Genomic DNA, 18,643 nt, shown 5'->3' on the forward strand with positions numbered 1-18,643 from the left:
ATGTTCCATACCTTCAATAACTAGCTGCTGTTCGTCCTGGATCTTCAGACTTTCTAGTGTGTGTTCTTCATCGTCCAGCAGGGTGAGGTAGTTCTGCACAACAACGACAGGAGAAAACATGTTAACACTGGGAGCTACTCATCCAACGATTTTTTTAAACTTTTCATTTATTTTAACTGGCTGATTCCTTGCTTGCACCTGTTCTTGCAGGAATCTCTTCCGGAATATGCACCTCCTTAACAGAACCCAGCTTCTCCCACTGTGATTCTCCAATCATTGCCTGTGACACCCGAGTCCCTGATTGAAGCTCAGAAAGTTGACCCTAGTCTCACTAAGAGTTTTGCAGGAGTGACAGAGGTAGCATATGGAAGAAAGGCACATTCCTTCTATGCAGAAGATGGGATGTTGATGCGGAAATGGGTTTCTCGACCTAATTCACGACAGGAGGGAATGGATGAAGATTGGGGTGTGGTGCATCAAGTTGTTGCTCATGTGCCAACTGCAACTTTGTAGCAGTAGCACATGAGCATCAATGGTCTGGTCACTTAAGAGTCATAAAAAAAACCTATGACCGTATCCTCCGGCACTTCTTTGGGCCAGGCTTGAAGGCTGATATAGCAAATTTCTGTAAAACCTGTAATGTTTTCCAAATTGCTGGTAAGCCTAACCAACTGGTACCAACTGTTCCTCTTAAACCCATACCTACAGTTGGCAAACCTCTAGGTGAACTAGAGCGGTGGCATCAGACCCTCACAGCAATGATGCAAAAATATTGCCTTGAAATGGAGAAAAATTGGGACGATGGCCTGCCTTTCTTTACAGTTTGCTGACCGTGAAGTGAAGCAAGAATCTCTTGGTTTCAGCCCAGCTGAACTGGTGTTTGGCCATAGTGTACGTGGGCCACTGAAAGTACTGAAAGAACAATTCTTGTCTGCTGGTGCATCACCTCAAATCAATGTCCTTGATTTTGTAAGTGCCAGGAACGTCTATACACTGCTTGTTCCATAACCAAAGAGGTCCTCTCTTCCTCCCAGGGGAATATGGAATGGCTCTATGAAAGGAAAGCAGTTGAACCTACCTTTCAGCCTGGTGATAGGAGTGTTGGTGCTGATGCCCACACCTAGTCCTGCCCTTACAGCAAAATTTACAGGCCCATATGTGGTGAAAAAGAAAGTTAAAGACGATTGTCTGTGCCATGTAAATATGCTTAAGCTGTTTCATTCCAGGGAAGGTGCCCAGGTTGACCAGAACCCAAAAGAGATGCAGCCTAAGCCGACAACCCCTGTTGCCTCCATCTCTCTAGTGTCCACGCTGGCAGATTATGCTGATGGTCTGGAGCTGTGTGAAGACCTTCAAAATTGTGGTAGGATGCGGAATTCTGCCATCCTTGACAACCTAGATACTCACATCTCCTGTCTTCCAAGAGACGCTCAGAAAGAGGATGTGCGGGGTCTAATTCAGTCTTGTCCCACTCTCTTTGGGGATGTGCCCTCAGGTACCATCGATTATTACCTGGGTCTATTGCAGAGTCATTTGACCCGGGGCTGAATGCCGATTAAACGTTTTCACACTGCAGAAAACGCCGGGTGTTAGCGGGTTTAAACAGGTTTTTTGGGCCAGTGTGAAAGGGGCTCAAGTGAGATGGTTCTCCTCGTTTCTGCACTGACTTTGACAAAGTGAATGCATTCACTGTGCCAGACTTGTTTCCTTTGAGATTGTGGATAGTATAGGTACAGCTACATACATCAAGTTAGACTTGTTGAAAGGATACTGGCAGGTTCCTCTTACTGCTAAAGCTTGAGATATTTCAGCCTTCGTTACACCAAGGGTTTCATTTATAAAACTGTGCGTAGGATCCTTCCTAAAAGTGTATGTGTCCCCAAAAGCCAAAAATGGCGTACGGCATAAAAATTCAGACCTATAAAACCGTGCATACGCACACCTTGAAGCAATTCTCCCTTTATTAATCACAGATCACCTACAAGTGTGCTTACGTGAATCAGACTCCTAACCCGCCACGTACACACCCTTTTTTAAACCATAAATAGTCAATGCAATCACCTTAAGAATGCTGATCTGTATATTAATGAGCCTGGCATGCAATTGTTCTTTCATTAAGGTGAATCATGGCGACAGGTGAGAAAAGAACAAAAAGGCGTAACTTCTCAGACACTGAGACAGACACGCTTGTAGGGGAGGTGGATGGTTGGAAAACAACGTTATTTGGTGGCCACAGCTCACTAATAAAAAGAGGCAGTTCGAGTGGCAACGTGCTGTCAAGTGTGTCACTGGGACAGCAGACAGTGGCAGAACTTTATCTGAAGCTGACAGTGAGCAGCCGAGAAACAGAGTTGGCTGCAGTAGTGAATTTGCAGGGCAGGTTTCATTCCGTCTGTTAATAAATGCTCCAGTGTCTCAGGGCAAAGGGGAAGTTTCTCTGTGTTATGTGCCGCTGTTGGGGAAGTAAAAGGAGTTGGTCACCGGAGCAAGAGAAAAAAATTGCGAGCGCTGTGTGAGGCATCAATACTTATAATACTATCTTTCTTCTCACATTTACTTTCTATAATCTGACTTCAGTTCACCATCTGTGTCACCTATTCCCTTTGTCTCCAGAATGTGCATACGCAAGGGTCATAGTTTGCTTACAGGTGTGCACGTTCTCCCGTCAAGTTTGTGTTTTATAGATCACAACCTTTGTGTGGGAAGTGGTGTATGCACGTTTCCAGCCCGGTTTTGTGTGTACGCCGCGTTTATAAAAGAGACCTTGAACCTGGCAAAATGTGCGTTCGGGAAGGCTGTCGTGACCTATCTGGGGAAGGTGGTTGGCCACAGGCAACTGTGACTGGTAACTGCAAAGGTGGATGCCATTCTGTCTTACCCTGTGCCTGCCACCAGACGTTAGCTTTGCCGGTTTCTAGGCTTGACTGGGTATTATTGGTGTTTCTGCCGGTGGTAGCCCCACTCACTCATTTGTGTAGCCCAAGTCAATCTTTTGTGTGGACCAGTGACTGTCAACATGCCTTTGAATGTGCTAAGACCCTTCTCTGTAGTGTTCCTGTGTTGGCTGCCCCTGACTTCTCCTAGCCCTTTAAGATTAAGGTGGATGCAAGTGCTGGAGCGTTGCTGCTTCAAGATGGATCAGATGACATCAGCCATCCTTGTCTCCTACTTCTCAGTTAAGTACAAGCGCCATCAGCTTAATTATTCCACAATTGAGAAGGAAACATTGGCTATGCTCCTTGTCTTGCAACATTTTAAAGTGTATGCAACTAGCGTTTTAAGTATTGTAATATATATTGGCTGACAATTTTCTAATATCAAAACCAGCATGTGCGCATCGAACCCCAGTACAGGACTGCTGTGACAGTTGTGAGGCCCACCTCACTGTTGTAGAGCCAGAGTCTCATGTCCTCCTCCTTGATACGAAGTCTCTGGGACAGGTAGTAGTGGATGTCCTTGATGGTGGCCATACGGCTGAAGCAGCCAGTGTAGGCCAACACCCTCTTCAGTGGAGCGTTGGGGGATGGCACATTACCTGCTAAGGCGTACAAAGAGGACAGGACAAACAACTACTGAACACAGATTTCAATTGTTTAAACTAATAAAGTCTTATTTTGTATTTTGCTTAGCTTGACATCACCATCCTCAATCCAAATCATTAGGACTAAAACGTGTGTTTAGATCTCAGCTGTTGCTATGGCAACCACAATCATGGTCTTATGCACAAAGCTCTAAAAGATGCAAACAATCACCGTCAAAATTTACCCATGTCCGCATCAACACTAAAACAACAGCATTCAGCTGACTGAGGATTAGTTGTAAGGAAGCAGCAAGAAAAGGGCTTTTTTTATCAGTCAGTGCAAATGTGATTTGTCAATCAACTTAGTGGACTAAATTGGATTAAAATAAATGCAAACCAATCAATATTGGTCCTGTTAAATCATTACAAAAGCTTCAATTTTATAATGTTGATTACTGATTAATCATTTCAATATCATTTTTTTTATGTAAATCACCATATTAGTCTTTTCCATCAACACAGACTTGCCATTCATACCCCAAAATGAACCTTTGACTTGGAGTGCTATTGCATTTGATCTATTTTTGATATTTAACCACATGCCAGGAGAGGGTGTTTATGACCAGCAACGACAAGCTGCTGCTCAGAGTGTGAGTCATGATGGAAGCCAATGCTCAACGAGGACTCAGGCCTGTGGCCCTGAAAGCTGATTTGGACCAGCGCTCTGATGCTGGGTGTTGATGCCATCCCCAACCTGATTAAACTACAGCAACTCTGCACATCTCTGCTTTATGCTTTGCCATCGCCTTTCTTTTTTCCAATTTGTTATTTTCACTTTTTACTTATTATACTTATATATATATAATACATAATATCCATTTAGACATCAAGCAAAAGGGATGACAACAATAAAAACAGTGAAATCCAGCTTCGAGTTAGTGTGAGAGTGAGTGAGTGTGTACAGGACAGCCATTGTGAGTAAATGGTAAATTCATTTGGTTGAATTTACAGTGGGCAGACTACATGAAACAATATTTGAGGAAATGAAAGCCCAGGAAAAATGTACACATCACTTACACCTTGAATTATATGCTTGGTGCTTAATCCCACCTAAATACTATGTACAGTAATACTCCATGTCTCTTCCGCACTCAATGTTAGGAATTTGGTATGTTTTGTCACACTAGGAACTGGGGTGCTGTTTTTGCTGGGGTTTTGTTTTGAGTAAACTAAAGTAGTTAATTAGGTTTTGATTTCACTTCGTTTGTTTTGTGATAGTTAGATCAGTGTTGTAAAGACTGCTTTTACAGAGTCCTCTTTTTGTTTGACTTTTTTATTTTTATTTAAACAGCATCCACCCATCCTGCTTAGGTAAAGGGGCAGTAAGCGATTTTGAAGAAAGTCTCTCTATTTGTTGTCGTTGATTATTTGACTGCACTGACCAGGCCTTTAACCTGCAGCCTCAGTCTGTTGCACCTCTCGGCCACAATAGAAGCGACAGGAAGTTGTCGATAAGTTATTTTCTTACGTTGCTATTTTGTAAACACAAGAAATTGAGGGAAAAATAAGAGCGCCTGATGCATTTTTGTCTCAACATCAGAGAAACATGACTGAGTTTCAGTTGTTTCTGTTAAAAAAAATCGAATTGAATGACTTCAATGTCCAAATTCTTAATGGATGACTATAGACATCCTGGGAATTTTGTCACAGAATGTTCTATTTCAAATGATTATTCCCTAAATGAGAGGTTGCTTTGTTATGATTTAGCATACCTATTAAAAACTACAACATGGATTGTCAACTAATACTTGAATGGCATTTTTGTCTCAACATCAGAGAAACATGACTGAGTTTCAGTTGTTTCTGTTAAAAAAATCAAATTCAATGACTTCAATGTCCAAATTTGTAATGGATGACTATAGACATGCTGGGAATTTTGTCACAGAATGTTCTATTCCAAATGATTATTCCCTAAATGAGAGTTTGCTTTGTTATGATTTAGCATACCTATTAAAAACTACAACATGGATTGTCAACTAATACTTGAATGGCAAGGTCTGTGAAGACTGAGAAGTTTCAATTATTCATCCTTTGTAGTCATCAGTCAGATAGTCATTCCCCTTGGATCAACTGGATCAGTCCACTTAAGGAGGATTAAATGGGGAGATGCAGGGTTGCCCAGTGAAGCATTTGTTGACAGCTTGCTCTGGTCTTGCTGCAGGCTTACGTTACCTCTTGGTGGTGGTAAATATGGTGGGAACATTCGCAGGCTGGTCATACCCATATTGACCCAGATGTTGGACTGTGGGGAGCGTGTTGCCGGTTGCTGGCGGAGGAAGAGGACGTAGCGGGGAAAGAGCTCCAGCTCTGCTTGGCCTTTTTTGCTCTCCAGGATAACCTGCAGGGGGGAGAGGGAGAGTTTCATTTCATACTTTTCATGAATGGAAACTTGAGTGATCTTGGATGAACTGATCAATCTGGCAACCTGTGACCAGAGTTAGTCTGTAAGGTCGCTTTCACTCCTGTAGTTACTTCACTTGGTGAAAATACAATATTTCCAATTTAGTTATGCTCTATTGTGTGACAGCCTGGAGTCATATATCGACTGACAGCTAACTTAATCCATTGCCTGTCAGTTTTCACCATCAGTAGGTGTGTGGTCACTACACCTCTGCTCTACCGGTTAAATCCTAGTTAATAATCTAAAAAATTGCCTGCAAAATCATCTCCCTTTCTCTAACATTCCAAGATAGAGTGTTTTTTCCCCGCACCAGGGAATAATTGACGGATCTTGTTAGGGAACTGATATCTAGGAGTGTATGAAATTTGATGATGTGACTGTCTTGGCGGAGGTATGTGCCCTTTTAGATTAGTCTGCACCAGAGTTTGAATGATAGATTTCACACCAATTCAAATTAACCAAAATAAACTGGAAAAACACACCAGGCCACATTTGCGCCTAAACAGTTTAGGTGTGAAAGGACCCCAAGGTGTTGTGAAGGGTAAACAGGTACAACATTTAGTAAATACTGACACAGGCAGATTTGCAAAACTTGGTCGCCTAAAGTTCACAACATTTTAGTGGACATGCCTGGCCTCAGAGCCATTAACAAGTTCATAGTGGGGACATGCAGCTTGTTTATGGGCCCAGGGATTCCCCCTACTTCTCTCCTATGATCAAACTATCCAACTGAAACCAAAAACCAAACCACTCTCAAGAAAGTCCATAATAAATCAGCTCTGATTGATATTCTGACTGACGGATATTTCTTCCTTTTAAAAGGGAGTTTTTTTTGTTAGGTCTCGACCTCACTGTGTAAAGCGCCTTGAGATAATGTATGTTTTTATTTGGCGCTATTAAGTAAAACTGAATTGAATTCAACATCAGAGAAAACCCCATGAAGAGACTATTGTTATCATCAAATCAGATTTGGCTGTTGACATTTTGTTCCACTTTTTTATAAAAACTATCTAGAAACGTTTTAACGAACAGCCAAATGTTTGGACAGGGAATATAGTTGTCCCTCTGATCTAATCCGCACTAACGCTGGATCAGAAATGTGTAGCAGCACGTTTTGCCGGCGCTAGATATCAAACAAAAGCCAGCGACAACACTACACAGTCTGAAAATGGAAAAAAAATTGTGTTGGACTTCTCAGGTCAAGTGAGGGGACTTCCAGTGGTTTGCCCTTTAGGAAAATACTGTTCACTTTGTCTAAAAGCTTCTATTCACCATATTCACCATATTTACATGCTGCCGTTCACCTCTTATGGAGATAGGTTCAGTGAATGTGCTGTATTCACTTACCGGTCGCGGCAGGCTGAGGTTGGCGCCATACCAGTGGTAGAGCGCCCGCCACACCGGCTCTGGCACCGTCTCAAAGTCTCTGCCAGTTACCAGCTGCAAGGAGTGCTTCAGCCTGCCACCCTCCATGGTTAACGTAGGGGCCTGCGGGGGCACAGCACAGACATGAGCATTTAAATATGGGCACACAAGAGGCACTTTTCTGACTAGTTGAATTACAGCTAATAGACAGAGAGACATAATCTTAATGGTATAGCAGTTTTCTATAATTAGAACAAAATTTATAGAGGTAAAAATAAAAGTTCCATCTGGTCAGTCACTGCGGATGCCAAGAGGATGATTGCCTCTTATTTAGAAGAATCTCACACCATTTCTTCTCTCAAACCAAAGAAGAAACTAGCAGTGTTGGTTTGTTTTATGTGTTGTAGATTGCAAATTTTGTAAAGATAAACAAGCTGTGAGATTTACTGTCAAAGATCTGGATCACAACTTTATAACTGTTAAGTTCATGGCTTTGTGTAACAGCTATTGGACTCTTTTGAACATATGAGCCTGGTTCAGCAAAGCAAACCCAGAGGGAACAATCCACCCCAGAGTCTAATCTGAAACTGTATAGCTTCACTGTTCTCACATGTCAAACACACGCCAGAGCAAGCTGCAAACATGATGTATGACCCGTGTTACATGATCACCTACTGACTGATACAACCACCAGGTTGTCAGGATTAAAACTCAAACTGCTACGATATGGATATAAAAGGATTATTTTTTTTACATGCTGAAAAACCGGAGATCCAATATGCAGCTCATTACAGCCACTCTTCTCACAATACATAATGCATGTGGCCTTCAAAGTCACAGACCATGCTGGTGCAAAAATACAATTTTGGGCCATAAACTTCACTTATAGGTTATTGACCACTCCAGTTCGAATGTGGTGTAAGCACGAGGACATACTTAGATTTTGGTCTCTGGTCAAGCATGATGGTACCAAATCTGATTCATTTAGCTTTTCCACTTAAATCTTTATATTTTACAACGCCAACATGTAAGTAGATTCGCAGACCTTGTCGCCAATTTCACCTGTCTATTTTTTCTAAAATTTTCATTAGTTATTTTTCTTTATTGAGATTCCAATTTAGTTTATTTCTCAACTGAGAAGATTTCTTCAGCCATTGGTGGTTCTCTCACGCATGCACACAGCACTGTGCTCCTTGCCTTGGTTGGGTCGGTTGTGACCAGAGGCTGGTTGTCAATGGCTCCAGGTCTTTGTGCTGCCAGCTGGGAGTGGAGGTGGCCATTGGCTCCAGAAAAACACTGATTGTTGTTGTCTGATACGTTGTGCTGACGGGCAAAACAGCTGTCTGTAGCCGAGGGAGCTGCCAGGGGGCTCAGGGCTGCTTGGACACAGGAGTAAAGGAGGGGATAAGAGGAAGCCGCAACCAGGTCACACATAAAGGGGAAGAAAAAAAATCATACTAAGATTATTATTAACAAGTCTACTCTTCTACTTTACCGTTTAAATTACCTGTAGATGTTTCAAATTAAAAGCCTATAATTGGAGCTGGAAAGTTTTTTACTTCTGCAGAAATTGTTAAATTTCACTCACAGTGGCTTAATACAAAAACCTAACAGATGTATCTGTTGGCCGATAATATCTTTCCGTATGAGCCTTTCAAAGACATATCTCCATCTGTGTTTATGTTTGCTGATATTCATCGATATGAAAACATTTATTTTACACAATGCAGAGAAGATGTACATTTATGTTTATATTTTATGTAATTTTTAAATTATTTTCTAATTGAAGATATAAATATTTGGTTGTATTTGTGTTTCCTTTTTATTAAAGATAAGATAAGATATGCCTTTATTCGTCGCACAATGGGGAAATTTGGACATTAAAGCAGCAAAGTGGATAGAAGAATATAGGAAGACATTTAAAGAGCAATATGTACAAAATATAACAGAAAATATAAAAAAGATATCTAAATACTATATACAGAGCAGTAGCAATAGTGACACATAAAAATATAAATATTTCACAGCTTGTTAATTAAACTTAAAGTGTACCAGTGAATTATTTTTACAATGGTTGAGTCCTGTGTGTGTGTGTGTGTGTGTGTGTGTGTGTGTGTGTGTGTGTGTGTTCTACTGGGAGCAATGCTGTTTATACAGTCACACAGCAGCAGGAAGGAAGGACCTGCGATACCACTCCTTCACAAACTTAGGGTGAAGGAGCCGGTTCGCTGAAGGAGCTGTTCAGTACAGAGACAGTGTCCTGCATGGGGTGGGAGTCATTGTCCATCACTGATGATAGCTTAGCTAACATCCTCCTCTCTCCCACCACCTGCACTGTGTCCAAGGGGCATACTAGGACAGAGCTGGCCTTCCTGATCAGTCTGTCGAGTCTCTAGAGTCTTTAGAGTTATTTATAAGTTCATGGTTGAACTGTCAAATATCAAGCCTCAATTATATTTCTTTGGGTTTGACCACGACATCAATGGAATCATTGCCATCTAAAAATATATATATGTGTCTATAAGCCCATACATATATCAGTATCTGAAATCTTTAACTCCCTAATATCGGCATTGGCCTCAAAAATCCCATCTGTCGGGCTGTACTTGATACTGCAATAAAGAACCACAAAGTCCGTGGTTCTGGAAGTCATCAGAGAATGAAAGCATTGATCCTCTTAAAACAAGAAACTGAGTGATGAGTATGACATGAATTTAGGGTTATTCAATTGAATATTTAGGAACACTGACAAACCGAATACAACAATTTTTTCCACACTTTTGCAAACAGATAATTTTGAAAAAAACCCATTGACATTGCATTTAAGTGTCCTGTACAGCAGTGATATACCTGACATTTCAATGTATTAACTAGTAACAATTGTGTCTTTCATGTTAATGTTTCCTAAAGTAACAAATATGAAGAAATACGTTAATGTGCCTTGAAAACTATTTGGTATGGGAGCTGTTACCCCTACATGTGGGATCTGTCATGAGAGTCTGATCTCTTCAGAGTAATTGTTACGTTTCCACTGTTATGTGAAATGTGCTGACTGACCAGTCTCTGTTGCCTCTGAGGCACTGGACACTGCATCAGGTGACCTCTCCTCCGTGGGGCTGACAGTGCTGAAGGTTCCCAGTCCTCCCAGTCTGTCTGGAGGTTCGGACTCTATAGTGGCTGTGGTCATGGGACTTCGCAACGAGCTCAGGATGGACGGCTGCTCCACCACGATGCCCTTATGCTCCTGGACAGGAAGACAACAGAAAGCACTGCCCTGTCATTGTTTAAAGTGATATCTGAGATTAATGTGATGTTTCCATTCATGACGGTCACTGCCTCTGTCCCACTGAGAGGTTATTGTAAAAGATGCAGTGACAAACCTTGTCTCATGAACTGGTATGTATATATGAATGAATGAATGGATGAATGAATGAATGATGTCTCCCCAGTTACCAAAATCTTTTAAAGTCTCTTCAGATGGGACACAGTTTTAACAATACACCTGAACACAACTACTAAAACCTAGATGTCAGATTGCTCCCAAAATTATTCTGCAGCAGGGTAATGAGGCCAAACATACTAAGTCATAAAGAACTGTCTTCTATCAGAGGCTGACCTTCCCTACATCTACTCACTACAATAGTGTGTATTTGCTCTTTATTAAGCAAGATGTTTTTTTAATAATATATGCATTATTATATAATTCAAAAATATTTATATACAAGTTTTTTAATTGTAAATTACTGTAAATATATGGTGCAATTTCCTCCTGTGCAAGAGAAAGAATAACAGGCACAAAAATGACATGAAGCTGAGATTGACACAGTTACACAAGCGAACTTGTAGAACAGCTCTTATATCTGCATTGGAAATGGTTGACTGTGTCAAAAACGGTGCTACTGCTGACTGAAAATGATGTCGAGGGGAGGGATATAGGAGCCCACGGAAACAAAACTGCACTTCAGTCTGAATAGAAGGTGCCTCGAACTGCCAAGGGGCCTCCAAGCCACAGACCGTGCGCCAGGGTCCTTAGTACAGCAGGCCTCTGTGTTCTTATATGGTGACCGAACCACTAGGGGCCCCCCCGACCCCGCAGTACTTACATTTTGAGGACCCCTGGCCCCATAGTGTTTAAAGCATAAGCTGGATTATGGAGTGTTAATATCAGTACATATGGAACAATTCTTACTCTGTAAATTGACTTACGTATTTGACATAGTCCTTCCACTGCTGCCACCACAGCATGGATATGAGGAACCAGTTCTGGCCTTGCTGCAGCCCATGTCTGCTCTCTCTCTCTAACCAGCCCCTACTCACGCACACACGCACGCACACGCACGCGCACACATGCACACGTGCACATGTGCACACACACACACACACACACACAAACACACAAATCAAAAGTCATTAGGTCAAACGGTATCTATAAATTATTATTATTATTATATTACTAGGACAACAAAAGCACCTGATAATTTGTCCCTCCTCTTCAGGAGTGGCAGGCCTTAGCCCCAGGACTATGTGACAGACCTATATGAATAAAAAAGGAAAAAAAAACACAAGTAGTAATGAATAATTACTGGTATTTCTAAGGCATCATCAGTCAAATTTGAAACAACTGTGTAAGTTTACTGACCTGGAAAAGCAGGTTTAGAAACTCATTGGCCAATGCGCTCTTTACGCTCCATATCTGGTAGTCCTCCAGGGTCAGGTGACAGAGCTGGTCAGGGGTGAAACAACATGAAAGTGGGCACATTGCACTTAGTTATTGTGGGTGAAAATATCTAAGAGGTAAGACTGGAAGGATTGTGGCTGGATGGTTGCTGTAAATGTACTGGGAAGCTCCCAGTGACAATATTATAACTATGGGAATGTGAAGCAGAATAAAGGAGGAGTTAGGTGTGACTTAATGAATCAATGTTATGAAATCTAATTATATTATGGGCTCAAAAGAATAACTTCTTCAAATATGACTCAGAATGTCACTCAGAATTGTGTCTCACCTTGGTTGTGTCATGCATCATCAGGATTCCCTCTACTATGTCTGACACACTACTGTGCAGCTCCTGCAAGGTAACACAATGTATCAGCACGAAGTGGCAAACAACAAGTTTCATTGATTGATCACATCAGATCAGAAGATGTTCAAACTTACAGGGAGTGTGTCTGTGCGATTGTCTTTCCACACCTCCAGCAAGGCCACCACCATTTCATGGAGTTCATCTCGAGACAGAACCCCATCGCGGTCGACATCAAACACCTTGAAGCAAACTGCCAGTGAAAGAAAGTGATGCGGCGAAACACAAATGTGGTTATGAAGAACAATGCTGCTATAAAAATTTTGTTTTAAGCATGGAACATGCCTATACTATGTCTATTAGCAAGAAATCCAATATGCTTCTATTGCTGAAAGATCACAGCTACAAAGAAGAAACAGGCTAAACGTTACGATAAACAGTCTTTGTGTCATTATTTGAAGCCTCACGGATATAATTATCTGTAATGATTTAAAACCAAAGTTCGGCTTACATTTCTGCCTTTCAGCCACGGGCCCCCTGCAGCATGCAGAGAGTCCACAAGAGATCTCTTTAAAGTCGATGTGATTGTCCCGATTTTCATCAAAGGCGTGAAACAGGCCTGGAAAATAAGATCCAGTAGTCAGATCATATTCATACATAGCCTTTTAAGAGGGTTTCATTTACTGGTGAGGGCATAAAAAAAAACCCCACCATAAGACAAGATAATGTTTGTCCATGTATCATTGAAGAACTTGTACAACAAAGAGACTCTGAAAAATGCAGTTGGATAAATGTAGTCTGACCTTCACTCAGTGAGGCATGGATGGGAGGAGAGACCAGTGGGATGAAGGTTTCCAAGTCAAAGCGGCCAGTTCTGGACTGGGCTTTCAGCAGCCAGTAGCGCTTCTCCAAGTCTATAATGTCCGACTCCTCCACTGCAAGGAGAAGGAGAGGAGAAGAGTGAGAATCAGAGGACTACAATTTGCTGCAGCATTCTTCAGACATCACTCCTCCCCGTTTCACTCTGTAGTTTCACGAGTCAAAGGAGAGCACGAGTCTTCTAGAGACAACAGTAAAGTATGATGCAAAGGTTTTGAGTTTTCTGCTCCTATATCCTCATTTAGGTTAATGCAGAAATCCACGTAGCCTCCTGACTAATCTCTGTGTCAATTCTGCCATTGATACCAGGTAAGGAAGCACATATAGTAAGGTATTGCTGAATCTGAACATCGCTGTTATTTGGTTCTTCTCAAAGCATTCATAAGTGCAGATCAGATTTTCGACTTCTTTAGATTTCTAAAGAATACTGGACATTTGTGTAGCACACACTCAACCTGAATGTTACCAACAAATAAAGGAAAATAAAATACATGAAAAATGGAATTACACAGAGCATGTAAACACAAGTTGGTCAAATTTTTTTTGGGAACCACAGTAATAAAGTAGAAATATATAATGTATCATAATGGATAATAACATTATAAGCACTAAGGTACAGTCTGATGAATAATGAATAAGGTACTAAGTACAGCGCAGTAAGAAAAGTGCAACGGGGCTTGAGTTCATCAAAGACTGTTGCCTGGTGCTGATGACTGGTGAGTGGAGGAAAGCTGTGTGGGTTAATATGGAGTATATAATATATATAATTGTAGTGCTTCATAAAATGGAGGACCTGATCATTTGGTCCTTTGTTCCAAAGACAAAGGAACAGACTGGAAAACTCTGATGCCCAGAATGCTTCACTTATCAGACCTTGGTGTGAACTCTCCTCCAAGCTCCAGCTGCCATTGGTCACTGTGTCCCAGACCCCAGGGGGCCCATAAAACCCCAGCGCACCCATCTTTTCACTCTCTTCCTGCCTCTAACTTCAAGGAGACAACACTCTCCTCTCCAACCTCTCAACGGAGAGGAAAGACCTCTCTTTCTCCTCTGGGAGAAACCACTGCTCTTGGACCCTGACCTCCATGCAGGCCTGCAGAAGCAGACTGCTGCAACTTCCACAGGCAGCGACGCAAGGGCCTGCCAAAGGACCAACCAAGGCTGGAAAGTCTGGTTTTACATCAGTGGCAGACACAAAGTCTGGTCAACTGATCAAGCTCAGGAACCACCAAGCAGAGTTAGTGTTGAGCATCTAACTCTGTGGAGGACACAAGAAGAACACTGAAACCACACAGCACGACTGCTGTATTTTTCTGGACACACAAACAGCATCCCAAAAGGACTATTCTTCTTCTTTTCCATGGTCTTGGTAACGTAACTTTGGCATACAGCATAGCATAATGCAACACGGCTAAACATAGGAATGTTTAACCTTAAAAGTGTACTGTATTGATTTGAGTCAATGTGTTCACCTAATTTTGTTGTTATAACAATCAATAAATTATTTGGATGTTAGGACCCTGTGACTAACCCTCTCTTAACCTGAAACCCTTTTGTCCTGCAACAAATGGCCTTAGCAAAGAAGCACAGCATGTGGCCGAGCCGACACCTCTGATGCCGCCATTTTGTAGTTTCTTTGTTCACCGCCATCTTGTTTGTAGTACTTCTTAGACCTTTGACCTTTACAGCCACTCACTCACTCACTCACTCACTCACTCACTCTCACACACACACACACACACACACACACACACACACACACACACACACACACACACTCACTCACTCACTCACTCACTCACTCACTCACTCACACACACACACACACACACACACACACACACACACACACACACACACACACACACACACACACACACACACACACACACACACACACACACACACACACACACACACACACACACACACACACACACACACACACACACACTCTCTCTCTCTCTCTCTCTCTCTCTCTCTCTCTCTCTCTCTCTCTCTCTCTCTCTCTCTCTCTCTCTCTCTCTCTCTCTCTCTCTCTCTCTCTCTCTCTCTCTCTCTCTCTCTCTCTCTCTCTCTCTCTCTCTCTCTCTCTCTCTCTCACACTCACACTCACACACACACACACACACACACACACACACACACACTCACACACACTCACACACACACACACACACACACACACACACACACACACACACACACACACACACACACAATCTCAGATTTGTATATATTTCGTTTGTTAGATTAGATATTGTTGTTTCCACTTGTCTTTTAAATAAATGTTATTAAATATGCAGTCTGGTCTATTTAATGTTGCATAAGTGTGAGTATTGCCAACCTCTGACCGGTAGAACTCCAAATCCTTCAACCTCTGCTAACTACCAAGGTGGTGATTCCGGTGGTAATTATTAATTTATTTATCAATCAGAGTTCCAAATTGATAGTTAGCTTATTGTAAATGAGACTAAATCAATTGATTGGCTATCATTTCCCTTCCCTTGAAGGGTGGTGCCCCGAGGAACTTTGATATTAATCAAAGTTATTATTTAATATTAACATTTTTAATATTAATATGTTATTATTTTGATAGCCATAACTGATCAATTATATTGCTTAGACAAATGGTACTTTCACCGATGTCCAGGCACAACATAATATATAATATAATACACTCTTCATCCAAAAGGAACTGCTGGAAGAACGGACTTCCTGTGGCTGGGAGGAACTTCTCTGTCTCCTCTGACTGACCCAAGCGTGGTTGGGGTTGGAAGAATTTCTTCACGATAAGCAAGCTGGTCGTCGTTCCACCCTTTACCATCACAGTCAATCACTTCAGTCTCATCAGGATTTTCTTTGGCGCAGTCATCACACCTTCTCCAACATATCATAGCTTACAAAATTAAAGTTTATTGATGAGCAAAGTTTTCATTGATTTCCAAAACTTAAGCAAAATACAATGCAACCAGAATTGCATCAAGTATACCACATACCTGCGTCAAGGCCTAACAGTCCCCTTAAATTCAATCAAGCTGAACGAAATTGCACAAACCTCCATCAAGGCCTAACAGTCCCCTTAAATTCAACCAAGCCGAACCAAATTCCACAAATTGCACATACCTCCATCAAGGCCTAACAGTCCCCTTAAATTGAATCAAGCCGCACCGAATTGCACATACTCATACATAGATGTCACTCCCTTCATTAAATCAGATTTTTTTTAATCAACAACATTGAATTATTCCCTGGGAAATCTGTTAAGATGTCAAAAAAAACCTATCTCACATAAGACTGTCAAGATAATTATGTTATCATATTGTATGATACATGAATATGAAATCAATAATTTGTATTGACCTTAATAATAGCCACTGTGTCTACATGCGTGTTTGTTGACATGAGAATGAATGTCAACAACAGTCCAGCAAGTCTTGCTGCTTCTTACCTGTCATCTGTTCTTGTATGCGCTATGACCAATGACGATAATATTGTTTATCCCAATAATTAACAACAAAAGGTTGTTATCGTGACAGACCTAATCTCACATTCAGGAAAGTGATTAAAAATTCCTGGATCTGTGCCAACATTTGGGTTATATTTTGGCCAATGTCCCATCTTTCCACTGAGTTCCAAGGAAATCCTTTTGTAAGTTTTTAATCTAATGCTGTTGACAAACAAACAAACAAATGGACAGGGGTGAAAACATAACGTCCTTGACGGAGGTTGTGATTAAGTTCAGGTTTCCATCAAAGTATTGCATTGGTGATTTCTACCTAAGTGTCATGATCCGCAAGGACTTTTTTTATCTGTTATTTTAGTGCTTTTGATCCCTTGTGTTTGGTTCCTGTTTTATTTTGAAGTAGTTCCTTGTTTTTCCGCACTCCCTGTTACCCTGTTACCCCGTCTGGTGTCTTGTTTTTCCTGTGTCTCCTGCCCCTGTGATTGTCTGCACCTGTTCCTAATGTGTCTCACCTGTGTTATATTTGCCCTGCCCTCCTTGTGTGTATTTAGTCTCTGTGCTCCCCTTTGTCTGTGTTGGATCGTCTGTTTTCCTTGTTGTCTTCCCCGTATATTCCTAGTGTTTTCTCCCAGTCTGTTCCTGAACTTCTGTTCCTATGATTTTTCCCCTGGCTCCAGTGTTCCAGTTTTTTCCTGTTTTGCTACGTGTCGTGGACAACTTTAGTTGGACTTTGGTTTTGTTTACTTTGAGACTCTGTAAGACTGTTTAAAGTCCACCTCTGCATTTGGGTCCTGCTTCCTGCTTAAACGTGACACTAAGATGGCCTTTGTCATTTCTTTTATTGTTTCAATGAATGTTTCCATTTTTCTTTGTCTTGATCTCGGTGATTCCTGTGGTGTGTGGTAAAAGGATTAGTTTCAAACAGTTTCTACCTGAAGTAAAGATTTGCTTATATCCTGTATTTCAGATCAAAGTAAACAGAATATCTTGCAAAGGCTGACATTTGAATTGGAAATTGTTATGAGCAGCCGTCACCTCCACCTCAATAATCAAACACAAGGTGTGGTTAGGTAATGGCCACTCTGTGGAATATTTGACTCAGCTTGTATTGAAGTGACAGAAATCAGACCAATTTAGCAAATGAAGCTCTGCCAGGGTCAAATGAAGCAGTCTCTCCTCTTTCAACATGCTAATTCACAGCTTAAACTAATAGGATTATGCAGCGAACCAGCTAGCCATTGGCATGGAGCTAATACATATGACAGGTGTCAAGACACACAAATGAAATGGCAGGTACCTACTGGCATATATCTAAAGCAACCTTCCTAAAAGCTTGTTTCCAGGATCAGAAACACTTTGTAATGATCCCTACAGAATAATTGATACAAGCTTCTCAGGGATGATGGTGGTTGTGGCTGACTGCTGGTGAATCAAACCCATTAGAATTGACTGTCTTTGAGGGTCCGACTGCAGGGAATTCAAAGGTGAACATCAGGGCAGTTGACCTTTGCCTGACTGGGAAGCACTCAATCACCTTTTAACTGCCACTGCTCAACTCTGCCTCCTTGCTCAGATGATTTAACTTATTAAAATGAAGGCAAAGGTGACTATATGGATATTGCATGTTTGGGGGAATAATATGCCAAACTGATAAATTATTGAGGACTATTGCAAGGAGCAAGCACCAGATTACCTTTACACTTAAAGTTCAGTTGAAAATACATTGACTCAAATACCAGGGAAGAACACCCACTCACTAGACCTAAAAAACTTTGCTCAGGATAAAAAGCACATGTATCAACCTCTGAATATCAGTGGATGGGAGGGAGGGATGGCAGATTCTTTCTGAATCTGTCACTGACTGATCCTAGTAGATGAGAAGGAAGATAAATGCTGTGCATCAATCTGACAGCTATTCTGTAAAACTCATT

At 41.4% G+C, this 18,643-nt stretch overlaps 1 protein-coding gene across 5 annotated transcripts in view; it reads right to left on the reverse strand.

Moving 5' to 3' along the window:
* Window positions 1-18,643, reverse strand: part of usp32 (ubiquitin specific peptidase 32) — a 60,782-nt gene that overhangs the window by 19,754 nt on the left and 22,385 nt on the right. For 2 of the 5 annotated variants that reach the window (XM_035623323.2, XM_035623327.2), the window contains exons 6-18: window positions 13,171-13,302; window positions 12,879-12,986; window positions 12,505-12,620; window positions 12,353-12,415; window positions 11,986-12,069; window positions 11,818-11,879; window positions 11,553-11,655; window positions 10,404-10,590; window positions 8,544-8,722; window positions 7,329-7,469; window positions 5,753-5,918; window positions 3,381-3,538; window positions 12-93 (exon numbers count right to left, since the gene is read on the reverse strand). In XM_035623323.2, coding sequence (XP_035479216.2) covers window positions 12-93; window positions 3,381-3,538; window positions 5,753-5,918; window positions 7,329-7,469; window positions 8,544-8,722; window positions 10,404-10,590; window positions 11,553-11,655; window positions 11,818-11,879; window positions 11,986-12,069; window positions 12,353-12,415; window positions 12,505-12,620; window positions 12,879-12,986; window positions 13,171-13,302 — 1,581 coding nt within the window. The remainder of the gene's footprint in view (window positions 1-11; window positions 94-3,380; window positions 3,539-5,752; window positions 5,919-7,328; window positions 7,470-8,543; window positions 8,723-10,403; window positions 10,591-11,552; window positions 11,656-11,817; window positions 11,880-11,985; window positions 12,070-12,352; window positions 12,416-12,504; window positions 12,621-12,878; window positions 12,987-13,170; window positions 13,303-18,643) is intronic. The other 3 variants (XM_035623326.2, XM_035623325.2, XM_035623324.2) reach the window with 3 other exon arrangements.

The sequence above is a fragment of the Scophthalmus maximus genome, chromosome 11 (genome assembly GCF_022379125.1).
Source record: "Scophthalmus maximus strain ysfricsl-2021 chromosome 11, ASM2237912v1, whole genome shotgun sequence".
Classification (NCBI taxonomy): Eukaryota; Metazoa; Chordata; class Actinopteri; order Pleuronectiformes; family Scophthalmidae; genus Scophthalmus; species Scophthalmus maximus.